The 20,075-nt window shown below is 41.5% G+C and overlaps 1 protein-coding gene across 2 annotated transcripts in view; it reads right to left on the bottom strand.

Annotated features, from left to right (window-relative positions):
- Window positions 1-20,075, bottom strand: part of LOC140714717 (E3 ubiquitin-protein ligase rnf213-alpha-like) — a 175,757-nt gene that overhangs the window by 116,872 nt on the left and 38,810 nt on the right. For both annotated transcript variants that reach the window (XM_073026215.1, XM_073026217.1), the window contains exons 19-28: window positions 17,283-17,551; window positions 15,782-15,976; window positions 14,507-14,711; window positions 13,517-13,572; window positions 12,869-13,028; window positions 10,478-10,636; window positions 9,402-9,500; window positions 7,404-7,526; window positions 4,145-4,319; window positions 1,127-1,294 (exon numbers count right to left, since the gene is read on the bottom strand). In XM_073026215.1, the coding sequence (XP_072882316.1) occupies window positions 1,127-1,294; window positions 4,145-4,319; window positions 7,404-7,526; window positions 9,402-9,500; window positions 10,478-10,636; window positions 12,869-13,028; window positions 13,517-13,572; window positions 14,507-14,711; window positions 15,782-15,976; window positions 17,283-17,551 (1,609 nt within the window). The remainder of the gene's footprint in view (window positions 1-1,126; window positions 1,295-4,144; window positions 4,320-7,403; window positions 7,527-9,401; window positions 9,501-10,477; window positions 10,637-12,868; window positions 13,029-13,516; window positions 13,573-14,506; window positions 14,712-15,781; window positions 15,977-17,282; window positions 17,552-20,075) is intronic.

Below are 20,075 nucleotides of genomic sequence, written 5' to 3'. Positions count from 1 at the left end.
ATGGGTTAAGGGTACCAGGTAAAATATTTAAGAGGAACATGAGAGAGAACATCAGTGGGTGGTGAGAGTGTGGAATGAATTGCCAGCAGAAGTGGTGGATATGCATTTGATTTCAACATTTAAGAGGAAGTTGGATCAATACATGGATAGGAGGGGTATGGAGGGCTATGGTCTGGTTGCAAGTAGGTGGGACTAGGTAGTATAATAGTTTAGCATGGACTAGATGGGCCAAAGGGCCTGTTTCTACTCTGTAGTGTTTTGCAACTCTTAACCTCCTGCTACTCTCACCTGACTGCTCATAATGTTCATAAAGTGAGAGTCTCTTCAGAAGCAATAATTATGGCAGACGAGACATTGGTTGGGAGCCACCAGATTGACAGCAATTTTTTTTTCTTTTGAGGAGGGAGCTGGGTTTTTAAGTTTAATTGCAGTAATGAAGGCTGCTGACCTGCAATTCAGGTCAATAAGGAGACCGGTTTGAGTGGATCCTTTCCCTATCTCCTGAACCACCTCTCAGTGAGGGCAGACACCACCTCCAATGCACCTACAGAAATGAACGATTGAAGTATAAGGTCTGAAACCAAGCACCCTGTTCATGGGATACCTGGCCTCATGTGCGTATCGAAGACAAGGCCAGCCAACAGTGAGTATCTCAGATCAGCAATGTTCTCTCAGCATGCTCAGCCAGCTTCAATGGGCCAGATCATCTTCATGACGTCTGACACCAGACCTACAAAGCGACCACTCTATCCCAAGCTTCATCACAGCAAGCAAATTTCAGAAGCGCTGGGCATCAAACAATTCAAGGATACCCACAAAGCCTGCTTGTAAAAATGAAGCCTTCTTAACAACTGACAGAACCTCTTGCTCAAGATGGGCAGTGAAGCTAGCAAGCACCTCAATTCTTTCTGGCCGTAGCTTTGTGAACACCAAGGCCAATCGGGCCATCTACCCATGCTGTCAAGCCCTGCCTGATACTCCTGTGGCACAGCTAGTGGATCAGACACAGGGCTCATTAGGCAGCTCAGGACACACAAACAGTGGCATAAACTAGTCACCTTCAAGCCCAAAGGACACATCATAATGATGAGAAAACAGGAAGAAGAAAAAAATCTTTCTTACTCACGTGCTTCAAATAGATTAATGAATTCTTTTCGTTTATGTAAGAGCATCTGCAGGTCAGCAAACTTCACAGAGCCATTGTACATACATTCAGCCAACGTATGAAACCTCTCCTCAGCATCTTTTAGGAAACTCCTTACTTCTTCTGAGACATTGAGTTCTCTGCAGTCACCTGGGGATCACCACATTTAACAGATTTAATCTGTATTAATGCAGGTATTATAATTAATCTATCCCTCAACATAGGGTTTCATGCAATACGGATTTCTGTGCACCATCCACCTCTTATTGGAATCTGACACAGGAAGCAATAGAACAAGATGGGTTCTTAGTCTTGACAGAAGAGATTCTACAGATGCTGGAAATTTTAAGGAACACACACACAATGCTGGAGGAACTAAGCAGGTCAGACAGCATCTATGGGAGGAAATGAACAGGCGACATGTCCCGATGAAAAGTTTCAGCCCAAAACGTTAACTGTTCATTTCCTTCCATAAGTGCTGCCTGACCTACTGAGATCCTCCAGCATCTTCATGCTTATCAGGTAGTTACTTGGTTACCATTACTCAGAAAGACAAGATTCTTCTTAAACATCCCACCTGAATTTAAGTTTCAAAGCTGTCATGATGGCATTTGAACTTGCGTTTCTAGGTCAATGATCTAGAACAGGGGTCCCCAACCTTTTTTGCACCACAGACCGGTTTAATATTGACAATATTCTTGCGGACCGGCCAACTGGTGGGGGGGGAGAGGGCGGGGTGTTAATCATGACCAGAATATAGGTTTTAAGTCAACTAAGTCACTTATAAGGGGCTAATACAGTCAATTTTGTTTCTAAAATAGCATATCTAACGAATTTAATATTAAACACACAGCGCATATTTTCCTCGTATGAACATATAAAATCACTGCAACATACCAATTAGCTTCATATGTTTTACTACCAGTCGAGGTGACATCCTCAGTGTGCAGTGTTGGTGTTTCACTCTGGGACAATTCTTTGAGTGATTATTCAAAAAGTTTGAAGTTAATAACTCATCTTCTACCTTAGGCCACAAACTTATCAATCACTGCTGATGAGTTATTAACCAAACTTTCTGCATAATTACTCAAAGAGTTGATCTGCATGTGCATGTAACGAGAGCTGTATAACTCATCTCCTTCTACCTTAGGCCACGAACTTATCAATCACCCACGCCATGTACACTTTCTGGAGGTCCAAGATCCGTATGCTCCACGACCTCTGGACTACATGTGTAAATGTAGGAGGGGACTATGTTGAAAAATAAATGTGCTAGGTTTTCTAAAGTTGACTCCTTCCACCGTAGGCCACGAACATATCAATCACCCCTCGTAGACAGCTAAAGTACCTCAGACCTTCACACCGTACGGCATTTGTCAATGTGGAGCCAACAGCGAGCTTGTCAATCTGGTGGGAGCAAAGGGTGTTGGGAATAGTGAGGATGGAGTGCTCAGGGAGGGGTGGGGGGGACAGGTCGCAGGGAAGGAGAGCCAGGTGTGGGGGTTGGCATGGCTGCAAGCACACGCAGTCTGGCTGAGGCACCAGACAAGGTCATTTCATTTTCAGAAGGCCTTTGACAAGGTGCCACACGAGTCTGCTTACAAAGAGCCCACAGTATTGCAGGAAAGTTACTAGCATGGTGAGAGGACTGGCTGATTGGTAGGAGGCAGTGAGTGAGAATAAAAGGATCTTTTTCTGGTTGGCTGCCAGAGACTGGTGGTGCTCTGAAGGGGTCAGTGTTGGGACTGCTTCTTTTTACGCTGTATGTTAATGATCTGGATGATGGAATAGATTTCTTTGTTGTTAAGTTTGCAGATGATACGAAGATCGGTGGAGGGGCAGGTAGTGCTGAGGAAACAGGAATGCTGCAGAAGACTTGGACAGATGAGGAGAATGGGCAAGAAAATGGCAAATGAAATATAATGTTGGAAAATAAATGGTCGTGCACTTTGGTAGAAGAAACAAATGTGCAGGCTATTTTCTAAACGGGGAGAAAATCAATAAATCTGAGATACAAAAAAGGACTTGGCATTCCTTGTGCCAAAAGGCCATAAAGGTTCATTTGCAGGTAGAGTCGGTGGTGAGGAAGGCAAATACAACATCAGCATTTATTTCAAAAAGGCCTAGACTACAAGAGCAGGGATGTGATACTGAGGCTTTATAAGGCACCAGTGAGGCCTCACCTTAAGTATTGTGAACGGTTGTGGGCTCCTTATCTAAGAAAAGATGTGCTGACATTGGAGAGGGTTCAGAGGAGGTTCACAAGGATGATTCTGGGAATGAAAGGGTTATCATACAGCTCTGGGTCTGTACTCACTGGATTTAGAAGGCTGAGGGGAGATCTCATTGAAACCTTTAGAATGTTGAATGGCTTAGACAGCGTCGATGTGGAAAGGATGTTTCCCATGGTGGGAGAGTCTAGGAAAAGAGAGCACAGCCTCAGAATAGAGGAGTGTCTATTTAAAACAGACATGCGGAGAAATTTCTTTAGCCAGAGGGTGGTGAATTTGTGGCATATGTTACCACAGGCTGCTTTGAAGGCCAAGTCATTGGGTGCATTTAAGGTGGAGATTGATAGGTTTTTGATTGGACATAGCATCAAAGGTTAAAGGGAAAAGGCCACAGTGTAGGGCTGGGGTGGGGGAGAATCAGCCATGATTGAATGGCAAAGCAGACTCAATGGGTCAAATGGCCTAATTCTGCTCCTATGTCTTATGGATAAGGTAGAATGCTCTCAGCCATGATTCAAAAGGTATTCAGCACAAATGGTGCAAATAGATAGTGCAGCAGTCTTGAGGACTCTATGGCTCACTTCACCTTCGATTTTTTTTCTTAGATCAGCTGAAAGTAACACGTGGTGATGTGTTTCACAATTCTAAAGTGAGGACTAGCTCAATCATCAAACTTAAGCAACCTTTAAGCTAAATAATGAAACCTTACCACATATAATCTTGTTTTCATACCAGTTCCACCTTAAATAAATTTATACTGATTAATTACCTTGCAGAAGACAATAGTGTATGGCTCCATCAGGATTTAGCACAGTGCTAATATCATCAGTTTTGTGGCCAAGGTTTCTCTTCCATGACTCTTCAATAATTTTTGATAAAATCTTAGGAGATTTTTGGCATTTCCACACATTTAACTTCGTAAGCAGCTCAAATTCCTTTTTGTCCTAAGATTTTTCAGAAAATAGCATCCATTTTGTGAACATTTCACAAACGCTATTATTTCACAAGCATAAACTCCAACCAAATATAACATTCCCTATTTTCAGATCATATGCATAAAATAATGACTCCTTCCAATAAATTCAAGTTCATAAATTCATCAAGCTGCACCTTCTCTATGCCTTCCTTCATTATTTCACCTAAAACCGTGTTATCTTTGTATTTGAAGGCAAATTCTACATGTTACGCTTTCCAACGTAGTGGAGTGTGCATGCCAGTCAAGACGATGGTGGGGATGATGTGACGACATTATTGTAATAGTAGTGATTTAGGGTGTAGCTTTGGCTCCACGAGTGATAGTTTGTCACTGAGTGCACAGGTTTTCAGAGAATTAAAAAGCCATAATCACCTCTGCTTTATAGACTGTGAGTGAAGGGCTCGGGGATTGTTATCATCGCTGTTTTTTTTCTGTCGGGGAGGGGTTGGTTGCTATCGTTGCTTTTCTTTCTGTGGAGAAGGGGCGAGTGATCTGATGCGGGGAGGAGGTGCGGAATTTTGGGGTTTGTATTTTTTTTTGTTTTTTGTGCTGGGGTGGGGGGGCAGTTGATGTCCTTTCTTTCAACAATCGCTGTGGTCTTTCTGTATTTTATGGCTATCTGGAGAAGACAAATATCAGAGTTGTATTGTGCATGCATACTTTGACAACAACATGAACCTTTGAAATTAACACTTCGACTTCCCTATAAGCATCTTGAGGTTACACAAATTATAACAGCATAATGTGCTTAATAATACCAATATAGTTCAGTTACAATAGACATACAGCTACAATGGTTATTAGGATTTCCTAACAACCATCTTACATTGTGAGGTATTATCAGTGGGTCAAATTGATAAAAGGGACATTTTCTATCTGATAACAGCAGTTCCAATGGAAGTTCATGCTAAAATATAACTTCGTTTTTATACGATACTGGTAATAACAAACAGATCAACCTGTTGCATGTAGGAGAAAATCTGCAGATGTTGAACATCCAAGCAATGCACATAAAATGCTGGACCTCAGCAGGCCAGGCAGCATCATTAGAAAAGAGTAACCAGTCGATGTTTTGGGCCGAGATCTTTCATCAGGGTGAGTCCTAAACTGTTTACTCTTTTCCATAGAGGCTGCCTGGCCCGCTGAGTTCCTCCAGCATTTTGTGTGTGGAACCTATTGCACACACATAGAGTCATCGCTGTTTCAGATTCCTGGCTCTATTCTCTCTATCCATGTGATATAAGCGAGATGGACTTGCACAATGCTTGACGCCTCTTTGGGACATACAGAAGTATTTTAGGGTTATTACTCTCTATAACTATAGTCAGTGTTGTCACGTCAGGAGCAACAACACCAAATTTGAATACAACCATCTCCCAGAAGCTCCAAATTGAAAATGACCGATCTGCTTTAGCGATGTTTACTGAGAGATAAATACTAACCAGGAGGAAGAGGATAACTCCCATGTTCTTCCATCAAATAGTTACTTAGAAATATTTGCATCAAGTGAGATGGTACTTCAGTTAATTCCTTTATCTGAAATGCAGCACTGGTGCACTTCTTCAGTACTGTACCGTGTGTCTAAGCACAGCTCCTTTGCCATATTCAAGTTTGCTGATGACACCACTGTCATCTCCTGAATCAAAGGTGGTGATGAATCAGCATTTAGGAGGGCGATTGAAAGAAGAATATTGTTCAAGAGGCTGTCTGACTTAAATGTAAATTGTTTTTCTATTAAATATTTGCTTGGCCACCAAGAGAACCACCATCTGATTGAAAAGTTTATTATTCTGTTTCCATGTGTGTGACTAGTTTATATTTGAGAATTTGAGTTACTTGGAAATTCTGTAATTAATTGTACATCCTGGGGAGGGTAGTAATGCGCCTAGATGCATTTAAACTGCCGGAAATAAAATTAGAAGAAGAAGAAAAAGGAGGAGGAGGAGAGAGACTGAAAATCTGGCCGAATGATGCCATACTCAAGGAGTTGATTATTGATTTCAGGAGGAAACTAAAGGTCCATGAGCTAGTGCTCATCAAAGGATCAGAGGTGAAGAGGATCAACAACTTTAAATTCCTCAGTGTTATCACTAGGGAGGATCTGTCCAGGACCCAGCATGTAGTGTGTATACAAAGAAAGGATGGCAGCACCTCCACTTCCTTAGGAGTTTGCAAACATTTAGCATGACATCTAAAACTTGGACAAACTTCTATAGATGTGTAGTGGAGAGTATATTGACTGGCTGAATCACAGCTTGGTATGGAAACAACAATGCTCTTAAGTGGAGGATTCTGCAAAAGGTAGTAGATGCAGCCGAGTCCATTGCAGATAAAGCCCTCCCCACCGCTGAGCACATCTGCATGAAGTGTTGCCGCAGGAAAGCTGCATCCATCATCAGGGACCCCCGCCACCCAAGTCATGCTCTCTTCTCACTGCTGCCATCAGGAAGTAGGAACAGAAGCTTCAGGACTCACATCACTAAGTTCAGGGACAGATATTACCCCTCAAAGCATCAAAGGGAATAACTTCACTCAACTTCACTTGGCCCAACATTGAAATGTTCCCTCAACCTATGGACTTACTTTCAGGGACTCTTCATATTCTTCATGTTCTCAATATTTACTGTTTACTATTGTTTCTACCTTTTTTTATTTGCACAGTTTATTGTCTTTTGCACACTGGTTAAACACCCAAGCTGGTGAAGTCTTTCATTGATTCTATTATGGTTATTATTCTATTAACAATTTATTGAGTTTGCTCGCAAGAAAATGAATCTCAGCATTGTATATGGTGATATGTATTAATTTCAACTTTGAAGGTATAAATCTAGATATTTGTACTCCAGTCTCTGCAGCATTGCCTGAACCACAATGTTTGAACTCAAAGGCAGGAGTGGTAGCAACTGAGATATGCCAGGCAGACATGTAGGCTACTGAGATTGTTTGCTGATGACAGCACTAGATATGAAATTTTCAGACCCATGGTTAAAAGGTGACGAGGAAATAGTTTTAATAACTGAGCATTAAAATCAGTTGTGCGTTTTTCCCTTACCTGGCAAACTGCGTCCACAGCATTAAGTGCACATATTTCAAAACAGTTCAAAACAAGGGCATTCAAAGTGGTCAAAGTTTCTTTCCAATTCCAGTAAACGTATATCTGGTCAAAAGGGCTCTCCTATTAATGAAGCAGAATTTTTAAAATGAAACATGCACATTTACAAAATATTGGTCCCATAATTCTTCAGCTGTACTGTTTGTTTGAGATGTGACTAGGTTACACAGGAGAGAACGTTATTACATATGCGCTTACATCTTTAAGAAACCTCATGATATAATGTGCTTATGTAACTACATGCATATATATATATATTTTTACTCTGCACCCCAAGACTAGACTCCATGACTATAGATTGGTTTAATTAACAACTTAATGCACAGTCTATGCACAAAGAGTGGTTCAGTTCCACATAAATACAGCAAAACAGGCAAAAAGATTGTAATATGGAACATTATGCTACATTTTGTATTTAATGCCCTTTCATTAATTGATTTTAACATCAGGGTTATGGGGGATTATTTCCATCATGAGCACTAGCCTCTGTAGTATTCAGGTCATCTTCAAAGAGCGGGGCCTCAGAAAGACGCCATTCATCATGAAGGACCTGCACCACCCAGGACGTGTCCTCTTCTCATTGGTACCATCAAGAAGGAGGTACAGAAGCATGAAGGTGCACATTCAATGATTCAGGAACAGCTTCCTCCCCTCTGCCATCTGATTTCTGAATAGACATTGAACCCATGAACACTACCTCACTTTTTTTTCCTTTATTTTATTTTGCACTTCTTATCTAACTACTATATATAGATATACTGTAAGTCACAGTTTTCTTTTGCTCACTCTATTATCGCGTGCAGTATTGCATCGTACTGCTGCCGCAAAGTTAACAAATTTCATGAAATATGCTGGTGATATTAAACCTGATTCTGATTCAATAGTATAAAGTCTACTTAAGTATAATTAATATAAATATAATTAATATTTGTAAAATTAAGTCAGAAAATGTTAGGTGATATCAGAATGGTAGAGAAATACAATAGTAGAGAAAGACAATAACCTATCCCTCAACGTCAGCAAGACGAAGGAAATGGTTGTTGACTTCAGAAGGAATAGCGGACCACATGACCACATCTACATCGGTGGTGTGCAGGTGGAACAGATCAAAAGCTTTAAGTTCCTCATGGTCAATATCACAAATGACCTGACTTGGTCTAACCAAGCAGAGTCCACTGCCAAGAAGGCCCACCAGCACCTTTACTTCCTGAGAAAGCTGAAGAAATTTGGCCTGTCCCCTAAAACCCTCACTAATTTTATAGATGCACTGTAGAAAGCATTCTTCTAGGGTGCATCACAACCTGGTATGGAAGTTGTCCTGTCCAACAGCAGGAGAAGCTGCAGAAGATCGTGAACATAGCCCAGCACATCACACAAACTAATCTTCCATCCTTGGACTCACTTTACACTGCACGCTGTCGGAGCAGTGCTGCCAGGATAATCAAGGACACGACCCACCCAGCCAACACACTTTTTGTCCCTCTTCCCTCCGGGAGAAGGTTCAGTAGCATGAAGATTTGTATGACCAGATTTGAAAACAGCTTCTTTCCAACTGTGGTAAGACTGTTGAACGTATCCTGACGCAGATCTGCGCCGTACCTTCCAAATATCCGGACCTGACTTGCACTACCTTACTTTCCCTTTTCTATTTTCTAACTATGATTTATAATTTAAATTTTTATTATATTTACTTCGATTTGTACTCCAGGGAGCGCTAAGCGCCAAATCAATTATCGCTGTGATGATTGTATGCACTAGTATCAATTGTTTGGTGACAATAAAGTAAATAGCTTTAATGTTTCAGATTGGTGATCTTTTATCAAAACCACTAACTTCTAGGTCAGTAGGTTACATCAGCAGTCTTTAAAATATGTAAATTTACAAAACGATTCTGCCCTAAATACCTGGAGTAGTTGGATTTGTAATAAAATGTACTACCTCCTGTATCCTTTTCGTCAGGTCTATTTGTGTCATATCCATCCACGTCTTTGCCCAGTCTTCATCTCCATATTCCATAGTGAAATGGCATTTCCACATCTGTAAGGCAAATGGTATATTTATGAATTGTTTCTACACATTGAAACAATATTCTGTAAAACATTTTTTAAGCACAAGTATTCTTTGGGAAAGAAGTCTACGTTTATCTTCATAATCTTCAGCTTACTCACAGATGGTCACCAGGTTCAGGGACTCCCATACACAATAGAATTCAGCTGATGGGCAGGTGGGGAGAGGAGAAAGAGTAAAAGTGAAGGTAGAATGGGGAATGAAACAAAGTGAGAATGGGGAGCAGGGGTGAAAAATAACCGGAATTAGAGGAATCAATGTTCATGCCATTAGGTTGGAGGCTAACAGGCCTAACCTGCTCTGAGGTACTTGACCTCATTTCCTTCATCAAGGGGCTAGTTTGGAGTCATCACGTGCCAATTAAACTATAATAGGCTGGTCAGGATCTTAAGAGAAAAGGTTACAGTCTGAGAGGAGAGACCCTTAGCCAATGAGCCAAGCTTCCATTTTCCTCTGTTCTGACATTAACTGCATGTGCAGTAGCTACTTAAATACCATGCCTGCAAGAGAAGATCCTATGGCAAGATCCTCATCTCCTGATTTCCAGATGAGATGAAATTTTTTCCACCATCCACTCATTGATGGATACCTAACATTTGTCCACATGGAGGAAGATGCATTGGGAGCACCAGACATAATAGACCACCACAGCAGATTCACAGGTGAAGTGTTGTCTCACCTGGAGGGACAGCCTGGGACCCTGAATGTTGGTGAGGAAGGAGGTGTATGGGTCATATTATTGAAGAAGAAATTGTTTTTGAGACTGAAAATGTTGCATCTTAGCATTGGGTAAATTTCTGTATTTGAAGATCGAATGAGACTATAGAATACACAGGATTATAGAATGCAGTAGGATTTGTTTTCAAATGGATTTTGCTAAGTCCTGGTCTAGGCTGGGTGGTTTGATTGGCATCTTGCTTCATCATAATGGAAAGAGACAAATCTACCTCCACTTCTTTCTCGTCAATGGTTTTTGTCGTAGAAAGCAGCATTTTGTTCACAGCTTTTGTTCGCCAAGAACGGAGACAACCTTGAGCTTTCTCAATTATTGACTTTAAGTCAATATGCACTTTGTTTTCTTCAGGAGGTGACTCATTCCGTGATTCCTGGAAAGGAAGAATTTAGTCAGCACAAGCCCAAGAATGTAAAATACACAAGAATTAAAACTGCACGGTTGTACAATTATCCGGCAGCAGAGCCACTTTGGAGCAATTGTTAGAAGTAACTAATAACCAAAGTTAATGGTGATAGTTTTAATGTCTAAGAATGAATAACATTAAACTGGTCATCCACTGTAACCAGCACTGAAGACATTCCATTCACTTCAATAGAAAAGATTTTTAGCAAAGGGATTATATGATCAGCCAACTGAATAGACTGTGTCTTGCATGTCCATTTAAATTGAAATCAAACTCCTGGTCACATAATAAATGTGTTTTTGCCATGACCTGCCTTTATTAAATACAAAATGCAGCCCCAAAATTCCACAGATGATCCACTTTTTACTTGCTGCAACTTTAGCAAAAAAAAGTGGGAGACCATCCCCAGAACAGATAGCAACTGGGCTGTAGTTTTTATTTTCAATTATCTTGCTTTCTCTGATTAAGAGATGGAATTTCTTCTCTCCATTGATGACACCTTAGGGCAGAGGTTACCAACCTGTTTTATGCCATGGACCCCTATCATTAATCGAAGGATCCATACACGCAGGTTAGGAACCCCTGCTTTGGAGTCAAAAGTTGATCTGGGCTACAACAGCTAAAGTTACAGAATGAGGCATGATAGCCTATGATAATTGGTACAGGTGTCTCCGCCTTTACAAAGTTAGAGCATTCCTAGGAAACCTTTCTTGAGCCGAAATGGCGTAAAGCGAAGAACCATTAATTTATATGGGAAACATTTTCGTAAAAGCGAAAATCCTCTGTAATGCAAAAACAGGTTCCTAATGTAGGTCTTTTGTAAAAGCAAAGTGGAGTAAGGTGAACATTCGTAAAGCAAGGGACACCTGTATATCCAGTAAATAGAGGTAAAGTGGTCTGAACAAAGAATCATGAGGTATCCATTGATGTGATCCAAGCCAGCCGAAAATGGCCAAATCCACAAAATAAAAGAAGAAAAAACTCAGAAAATTTAGCTTGCCCTTTTGCACATGAAACCCCTTTTTACTGGGCGTTGTTAGAGGTGCAGTTTGTTAACCCCTAAGACCCTGTGGTGAGAAAAACACCCTTCTCAAGCTCCAGACACCTAGGGACGGTATGACGTGGGTCACAACCGAAACTGGGAAGTTGGGCTGTCTCGCCCACCTGACCCACGATGTGTGAATACTGTGCGACTACTGCCCCATGCAATTTGCCATCAGGCAAGAAGTAACAGATCGTACACTGCATACAATTATAAAGAAACTATATTTATGAATGTTAACAAAACCGTTATTAAAAAGACAAAAGAAAAAAAGGGTCCACAGTTAAATGTACACAAGGTTGGAGCTCAAATCTTCCAAAAGCTGATGCGTCCCATGTACTCACTGCACCAACTCCTATCCAATGATCACGGTAGAATCTTTCTTGGACTCCACTGAATTGTGCATTCCCGTGAGATCAAATCCTAAGGCTGGTTCTCTCGAGCTTCTTCTCTCTCCCTCTCCTGCTGAAAAGACCATGACCCACCCCAGTGTCTGTCACAAAAAACTCTCCACCCAGCATTCTCTCAAACCTTCTCCCCAAATCCCCCATCTGGATTGGACGACATGACATTCCTAAGCTGAACATCACAACCCCTTATCTCTAATGGTAACCTAAACACTCTCTGAGTGTGCTGCTTGAATGTACTGCCAGGGGTGGTGGCAGAAGCAGATACATTTGGGACATAGAAGAAACTTTTAGGTAGGCACATGGTCAAACGAAAAATGAAGGGCTATGTAGGAGGGATGTGTTAGATTGTTCTTAAAGCAGGTTTAAAGGTCGGTACAGCATCGTGGGCCCAATGGCCTCTACTGTGGTGTAAAATTCTTCCGCATTCTATGCTCTTCTTCTATGATCAGCTTATTCAGGTACCAGTTTGTCACTTTTGTCTCAGAAATTGCATAAAGGGTTAAGTCCCAATCCAAGTCCGGAGCACACAAGTTGAAGCGGACTTCAGTGCGGTACTGCTAAGTTACTGGATGTACTGAGATCCCAACGAGAACTAAGCTGAGATCTAGTCCGCCTTTTCCGAAATATGACCAGAAGTAATTTTCTGACTAGCCTTTGCAGGAGTCTACATCAACTGAATTTTAATTACGCAGCCAGCAACAAAGTATACCTCGCTACATTTCACATCAGAATTAACTTAAGACTTACTTCTGCTAACAGCATTTTTGTTTTCTCAGCAACTTTTAATACAAGTTGAAACGAAACGGCGGGAACTTCATACAAAGCTGTGCCCTTCGTCAGATGGCAGATTATGGAATGCATCTTATTGCTCCAGTTCAAGTCATTTTCTCTCAAATTAGAGACGCTTCTACAAAAACACATCGTTAGATTTAATTCCAACCTTAGTAAATCATCCAAATTAATATAAATTATTATTATTTTCAGCTATTGCCTACAAATAATCAAGCTTTGTTGGCTATGAGGGTAAACAGTCACCTCAGATGCGTAACTATTCACACTCGTTATTTAACGACACTCCCCACAGACTTGAAGACCTAATTTAAAGCTAAACATGTTTTAACTTCTTCCACACAATAAGGCAAGTCAGTATCTATTCGCTCTCCTCACAGGCACGGGGCAGACTATAACGTGGGTCCACAGATATCTAGGTTCTTCTCTTACCTACAGCATTCTCCATTCTGCTGGATGCCTGATGGACACCAAGGCTTAGATGAGCTACAACTACCTTCACCCGAATAACCAAAACATCAGATTTTGGTATTCCTCTTCATCGACTCTGCTGTTAAGACTGTAAGTCTGTCCACTTTCAAAAGAAAACTAATGCAAAAGGTGTACCTTTGTGTTTCCTGGATCGTCATTTCTTTGATATAACTGATGCTTTTCCCAAATGCCTGAAAAATAAAATAGTCCTTCCTATCATCAATTCCAAGGTAAAATATAAATGTCTGGTTTATTAGCATCATTCTTCATTTGCCATAAAAAGTTTTAACAGATTCAAGTATTTATAAAATCATTTTAAATGATTAATTAGAATCAGTTCCAACAATCCATTCAATTACTTATTTCTACACTTGTGGAGTCTGCTTTGATATCCAGCAAAAACTACTCAGGAAGAACTTGTTCACTGATAGTACTGCTACAAACTGTTTCAAGGCAGCTGCGATTCAAATTCTTAATGACTACAATGAGTTATTACAAAACTATGGGGATGAAGATAAATTTAATGGATGCAGCAGAATGGTGTAGGAAAGGAGTCACTAGTTTGCCTTTACAAAGAAAATTAGTAAGTCATTCTTCTGCACAGGACTGAAAGAAGCTCCAGAGGGTCGCAAATTTAGTCGGCTTCATTTTGGGTACCAGCCTACAAAGTACCCAGGTCATCCTCAAGGAGTGGTGTCTCAGAAAGGCAGCATCCATTATTAAGGACCTCCAGCACCCAAAGGCCCTCTTCTCATTGTTACCATCAGGTAGGAGGTACAGAAGCCTGAAGGCACACACTCAGCAATTCAGGAACAGCTTTTTCTCCTCTGCCATCTGATTCCTAAATGGACATTGAACCCATGAACACTACCTCACTTTTTTTAATATTATTTCTGTTTTTGCATTATTTTTAATCTATTTAATATACACATACAATAATTAGTTTATTTATTTATTTTTACTTGGGTTTTTTCCTTATATATCATGTATTGCATTGAACTGCTGCTAAGTTAATAAATTTCATGACACATGCCGGTGATAATAAACCTAATTCTGAGTATCTTGTGAATGAGCTTATAGTTAATAAAAGGATTAGATCAATGATACAAAACACTCAAAGCAAACCTCAATGTCATCTTGATCTGCATTTCCCAGATTTGATTCTTTTAATCTGTTCAATAGTTCTTCTGCTACACAGTCCAGAGTCAATTCCATTTCTTTTGCATATTCTGGAATATCCCCATTTGCAATGAGTAAAACCCAACTCTGGATCAGTCTCGAGTCTGTCTCTCCCAGATGCTTGTTTTGAAACATGAGTTCCAGCAGTTTTCTAAATTAAGTGAAAACAAGATCATAGACACAAGTCATTACTTTGCTAAAAGGCTGGTGTGAAATCATTACTTTGTCAATGACGAGCACGTTCTTCACTTCAAGTTCATTCTCATCTGACTGTCATATATACAACCAAATGAAACAACATTCCTCTAGACCCACAAAAAGTGTAACACACACAGCACATAAACCAATATATTATCATATGTTCATAAAATACAGTTCAAAATGCACAGGTAAACTGTAAACAGCATGTTGACTTAGTGACGAGACTTCGGTGTGACAGAGTATTCATTAGACTCACAGCCTGAGGAAAGAATCCATTCCCCAGTCTGGCAGTCCTAGTCCTGATGGTTCCACACCTCCTTCCTGATGGTAATGGGTCAAAGGGATGGTCAGATAGATGGTGGGGTCCTCAACAATGCTTTGAGCCCTTTGTCCACATTGCTCCCGGTAAATGTCAGAAATAGGGGAGATGAAGATCCCAGTCTTCCCCCAGGCAGTTTTAAGTCTTCTCTGTAGGGGTCTTGTGGTCTAATGCTTGGCAGCCTCTATACCGCTCAATGATGCAGCCAGACACTCCCAATGGTGCTCAGAATGGACGCAGGGAGTCGTACATGCCTCAATCTCCTCCAAAACTGAAATGTTGCTGTGCCTTCTTGACTAGTGGGGAAGTGGTGTGGATCCAGATTAGATCGCCTGTTGTGTGCTCAGCAAAGACCAATGTGCAAAACACAGTACATATATCACATTCAGCACATAAAATAACATTAATGGATAATAAATAAAATTCTGTAGATGTACAAGTTGACATCAAGTGCTTATATGACATTGTGAGTACAGGATAAGGCTGTAGACGCTGTCGTAAATAATGTGTAATTTCCAGATCCTGCGCCATCAACTCTCAACAGCAGCAGACTCCCCGGTAGGAATTTTGCCCCCAACCCACAGTATCTCTGTAGGTTGGTTGGTTAGCAAAGCCTCACCTTCCCAATCCTACCATACAAGAGATTTTCAAAGTTTAGTACCAACATTCAACCCCAAACATTAAAAATTGACCAATTTTACCTTCTTTTATCAGGAAACTTCTTAATCTGGTGTCGAAAACTTTTGTAGAAAACACCACATAGCGGCTCCGCCCTGCTGGATCTTGCTTCACTGTTCACTGCGTTCTGCTCCACACACCAGTGAAGGAATGGTAGAGCCAGCACAAACTCCACAACCTTGTGCTGGATACACATATTCATCAATCCCACACACGCACTGGAAAGAATCACAGGTAGACCGGTACTCAGACTCTTTCAAAACTAACCAAGGAATAATCCAAAAATTTCAATTTAATTTTCTACCCCAGTGTTTTAGCTACAAAATCTGTCACTTTTGCAAACACATTTTGGTACGAAGATGAAAGCTTAACAAGCATCTCCAATGGAAGACCCCAATGAAGGGCTAGCGACTTTATTTTATAGAGATACAGCGCGGAGTAGGCCTTCCCAGCCTTTCGAGCCGCGCTGCCCAGTGACCCCCAATTCAACCCTAGCCTAAACACGTGACAACTTACAATGGCTGCATTGTTGGTAGGACTGCGGACTGTGGGAACAATGATGCACCATCAATAACTCTCGGAGACCTGAGTCAAGGTAGGCTTTTATTAGCTGGAAGAAAGCACCGTCAGCAGCGAGAGACCACCACACAACATCCTGGAGACTGAGGGAGGAGCAGTGCCTCCAATCGCCTTTATACAGGAGTTTGTGGGTGGAGCCACAGGAGTAGTCAGCAGAGGGGCGTGTCCAGACAGGTATATGTAGTTCACCACAAACAAACCCATGCAGTCACGTGGAGAACATACAAACTCCTTCCAGGCAGCAGCGGGAATTGAATCTGGGTCCATGGTACTGTAAAGTGTTGTGTTAACCGCTACCTTACCGTGATCTGAAATGTTAACGCTGTTTATCTCTCCACATAACTCCGCCCTACCTGCTATGTATTTCCAGCAGCTTCTCTTCTAATTTCAGATATCCAGCATCTGTGTTTTACGATGTCATAGATTCATAAAGAAAATGGTAGCGAATATTTTCAAGCCTATACAAAACGCCTGTGGAGATCACTAGGATGCTAGGCCTGAAGGGGGTTACTGGAAATGGGGGGGGGGCGGGTTAATGAGACTGAAATAAATCAGCCATGATCTCATTGAACAGCAGAGCAGGCAGGAGAGAACAAGCATCTCACTCCCACTTCCATTTCTTATCTGCCACTTCTGTAGCTTAATAGACGAAGAAGCCAATTTACAAGGCTCAAATCACTCGAATCACAAGTTTACCTCACTATTTTTGCTCTCTTTTTACACTAATTATTTAATTTAGATTTTTTATATAGTTTTTTTTAATGAGTTACACTGCACTGCTGCCACAAAGCAACAAATTTCACAGCGATATTAACCCTGATTCTGATTCAAATCCTGATTAGGAAGGCCCTACACAACCACAGAAATAGGCAGGTAAAATAAAAGAGAGGAAAAATTAAAATTGCAAAGCAATCTATACACAATTAGAACAAGTACTGAACCTACTATTGAAGTTGTGGGAAAATGGCTGCAGTTTCTTTCATGTCTTGGTCAACTGGATCAGTAATTTTCTGAGGCAGCTGCAACATTTGGCAGATAGTAATTAAGTCATCTGCACTGCAAGTCATAGAGCAAAGGTTGCGTATGGCAAAGGACAACAATCCAGCCACAAATGGGTTTTTCACTATTCCGTTGAACTGTTTTCTCTTTTTACCATCTTTCTTTGTGTGAGGGAGCAGAAGTTTTTTTAATTCCTCATCTATCAATTCATTGACCTGCAGGTGGAAAGAGAAACAATTGCTGATATTAAAATAAACAAATATTATATATTCAGAATGAACTCACAACAAACAAGGTGTTGCTTGTAAATAACACAACGGAATCAGTTTCAAGGAACTTGGCCTCGAAGTAGTCTGCCTGTCTCTGATCAGAAACAAGAGAAAATCTGCAGATGCTAAGACTGGGCAACAGACACACAGTGCTGGAGGAACTCAGCAGGCCAGGCAGCATCTATTGAAAAAAGCACAGTTGACGTTTCGGGCCAAAACCCTTCAGCAGGACTGGAGGAAAAATTGCTGAGGAGTAGATTTGAAACGTCAACTGTGCTTTTTTTTTCCCACGGATGCTGCCTGGCCTGCTGAGTTTCTCCAGCATTTTGTGTGTGCTGCCAGCCTCCGATTTTATTTTCAGCTTTACCATGGAAGAGAGGCTCTAGATTGCAATATCAAAACCAAAAAAAAGCATCCGTCAAGAAATCCTGCGTAGAAGGCTCATTAATTCTAGCTCTTCCATTGAGTATTTCTAAAGTAGTTCTTGGGTTAAGACATCAAAGTTTTGCATTAAATAAGGAAGTGAATCTGTGAAAGTGGCCAGTTGAGTTGAAGCCCTCTATCCCTGATAATGAGGCAGCCTCAGCGGCATGTCAGAAGCAACCTGATGAAGCAGGCAGGGTATTAGCCCTGCTAGGTGGTTTGTGAAGATGGGGTGGAGGGAAGACAGTGTTGTCTGAAAGTTCTCAAACTCATGCAGATAGTCAGGTTCAGACTCAAAACGGGGGGGATTTGAGTTTGATTGCTAGAAGTCTGAAGAGCAAATGAAGATTCAGTTAAGTTCATGTTCACCTGACACAGGACTCGGCAAAACAAAGGAAACAGAGGAGTTAAGAGAGAAAAATAAAGAAGCAAAAATTGGAGGCAAAGTTTGTGTGATTAGATGATGCAATTAAGGGAAGATTGGAGATGAGAAACAGGAGCCAAGTCTGGATCAATTGGGCATCTAGGGAAAGGGAAGAGACATGTGGAGGGTCAGAGGGATCCTGGGGTCTGAGTCAATACGACACTCAAAGCTGCAGTGCAGGTTGACTGCGTGGTTAAGAAAGCATACAGTGCACTGGCCTTCATCAATCGTGGGACTGCGTTTAGGAGCCGAGAGGTAATGTTACAGATATATAGGATCCTGCTCAGACCCCACTTAGAACACTGTGCTCAGTTCTGGTTGCCTCACTACAGGAAGGATGTGGAAATCATAGAAAGGGCGCAGAGGAGATATACAAGGATGTTGCCTGGATTGGGAAGCATGCCATATGAGAATAGGTTGAGTGAACTCTGCCTTTTTTCCTTGGGGCAACGGAGGATTAGAGGTGACCTGATAGAGGTGTCTAAGGTGATGAGAAGCATTGATCATGTGGATAGTCAAAGGCTTTTTCCCAGGGCTGAATTGGCTAGCAAAAGAGCGCAGAGCTTAAGGTGCTCAGAAGTAGGTACAGAGGAGATGTCAGGGGTAAGTTTTTTACGCAGGGAGTGGTGAGTGTGTGTAATGGGCTGCCGGTAGATGCTGGTGGAGGCAGATATGATAGGGTCTCTTAAGAGACTCCTGGGCAGGTATATGGAGTTCAGAAAAATAGAAGGCTATGGGTAACCCTAGGTAATTTCTCAGGCGCAGTTTTGTGGGCCGAAGGGCCTGTATTGTGCTGTAGGTTTTCTATATTTCTATGTTTCTACCTCTAACCAAGACTGGAAAGACAGGTATGAATCGAGGTGAATGCAGCCTTATCCACGAGGGAATGGAGGAGAGGCACCAAAATAAGATGAGGTGGTCAACCACTTCATCATCAAAGGATTTGTTGGGAGTTTTGCCAGCCTGCTAAATCTGGACACACGAACGTTGTTGGGCAATTAAATAACTGGCTGGAAATAATACCACACAAACATTCTCAATCGAAATCTAGGGCCCCTGCATGTGTACATAGAACATAAGAACATAAGAGATAGGAGCAGGAGTAGGCCAATCGGCCCCTCAAGCCTGCTCCGCCATTCAACAAGATCATGGCTGATCCAATCTTAACTCTAGTTTTCACCAAATCCCACAAGGCAACAGTGCCAACCAACAGGGCACCATGCCGCCCATTTTATTTTATTATTCATCCCGCCCAAACCCATGTGATCACCCGGGGGTAAAAAAACAAGTTGCCAATTGAGGAGAAAAAATCTGGAAAATTCCTCTCCGGCCCATCCAGGCTATCGAAAACTGGTCCAGGAGATCACATGGCTGATCTAAACCTAGCCTCATGTCCACTTACCTGCTCACTCACCGTATCCCCTAATGCCATTATAGGGAGACAACATTTATAATCACCCTTAACTAAAAGCTGTCTTTGCAGGCTCCCTCCAGGGCAGTCCACCATCAGAGCCGCCAAGTCTTCTGCCAATTAAATTCAGTTCACATGATTAAGTCTGCGGGACGGATGCCAGGGTTCCAATAATATCACAGGTAAAGTATCAAATACCTGAGTCCTAGAAT

The sequence above is a fragment of the Hemitrygon akajei genome, chromosome 22 (genome assembly GCF_048418815.1).
Source record: "Hemitrygon akajei chromosome 22, sHemAka1.3, whole genome shotgun sequence".
In the NCBI taxonomy this organism is placed as follows: domain Eukaryota; kingdom Metazoa; phylum Chordata; class Chondrichthyes; order Myliobatiformes; family Dasyatidae; genus Hemitrygon; species Hemitrygon akajei.
This window is presented reverse-complemented; position numbering and strand designations above follow the sequence as displayed.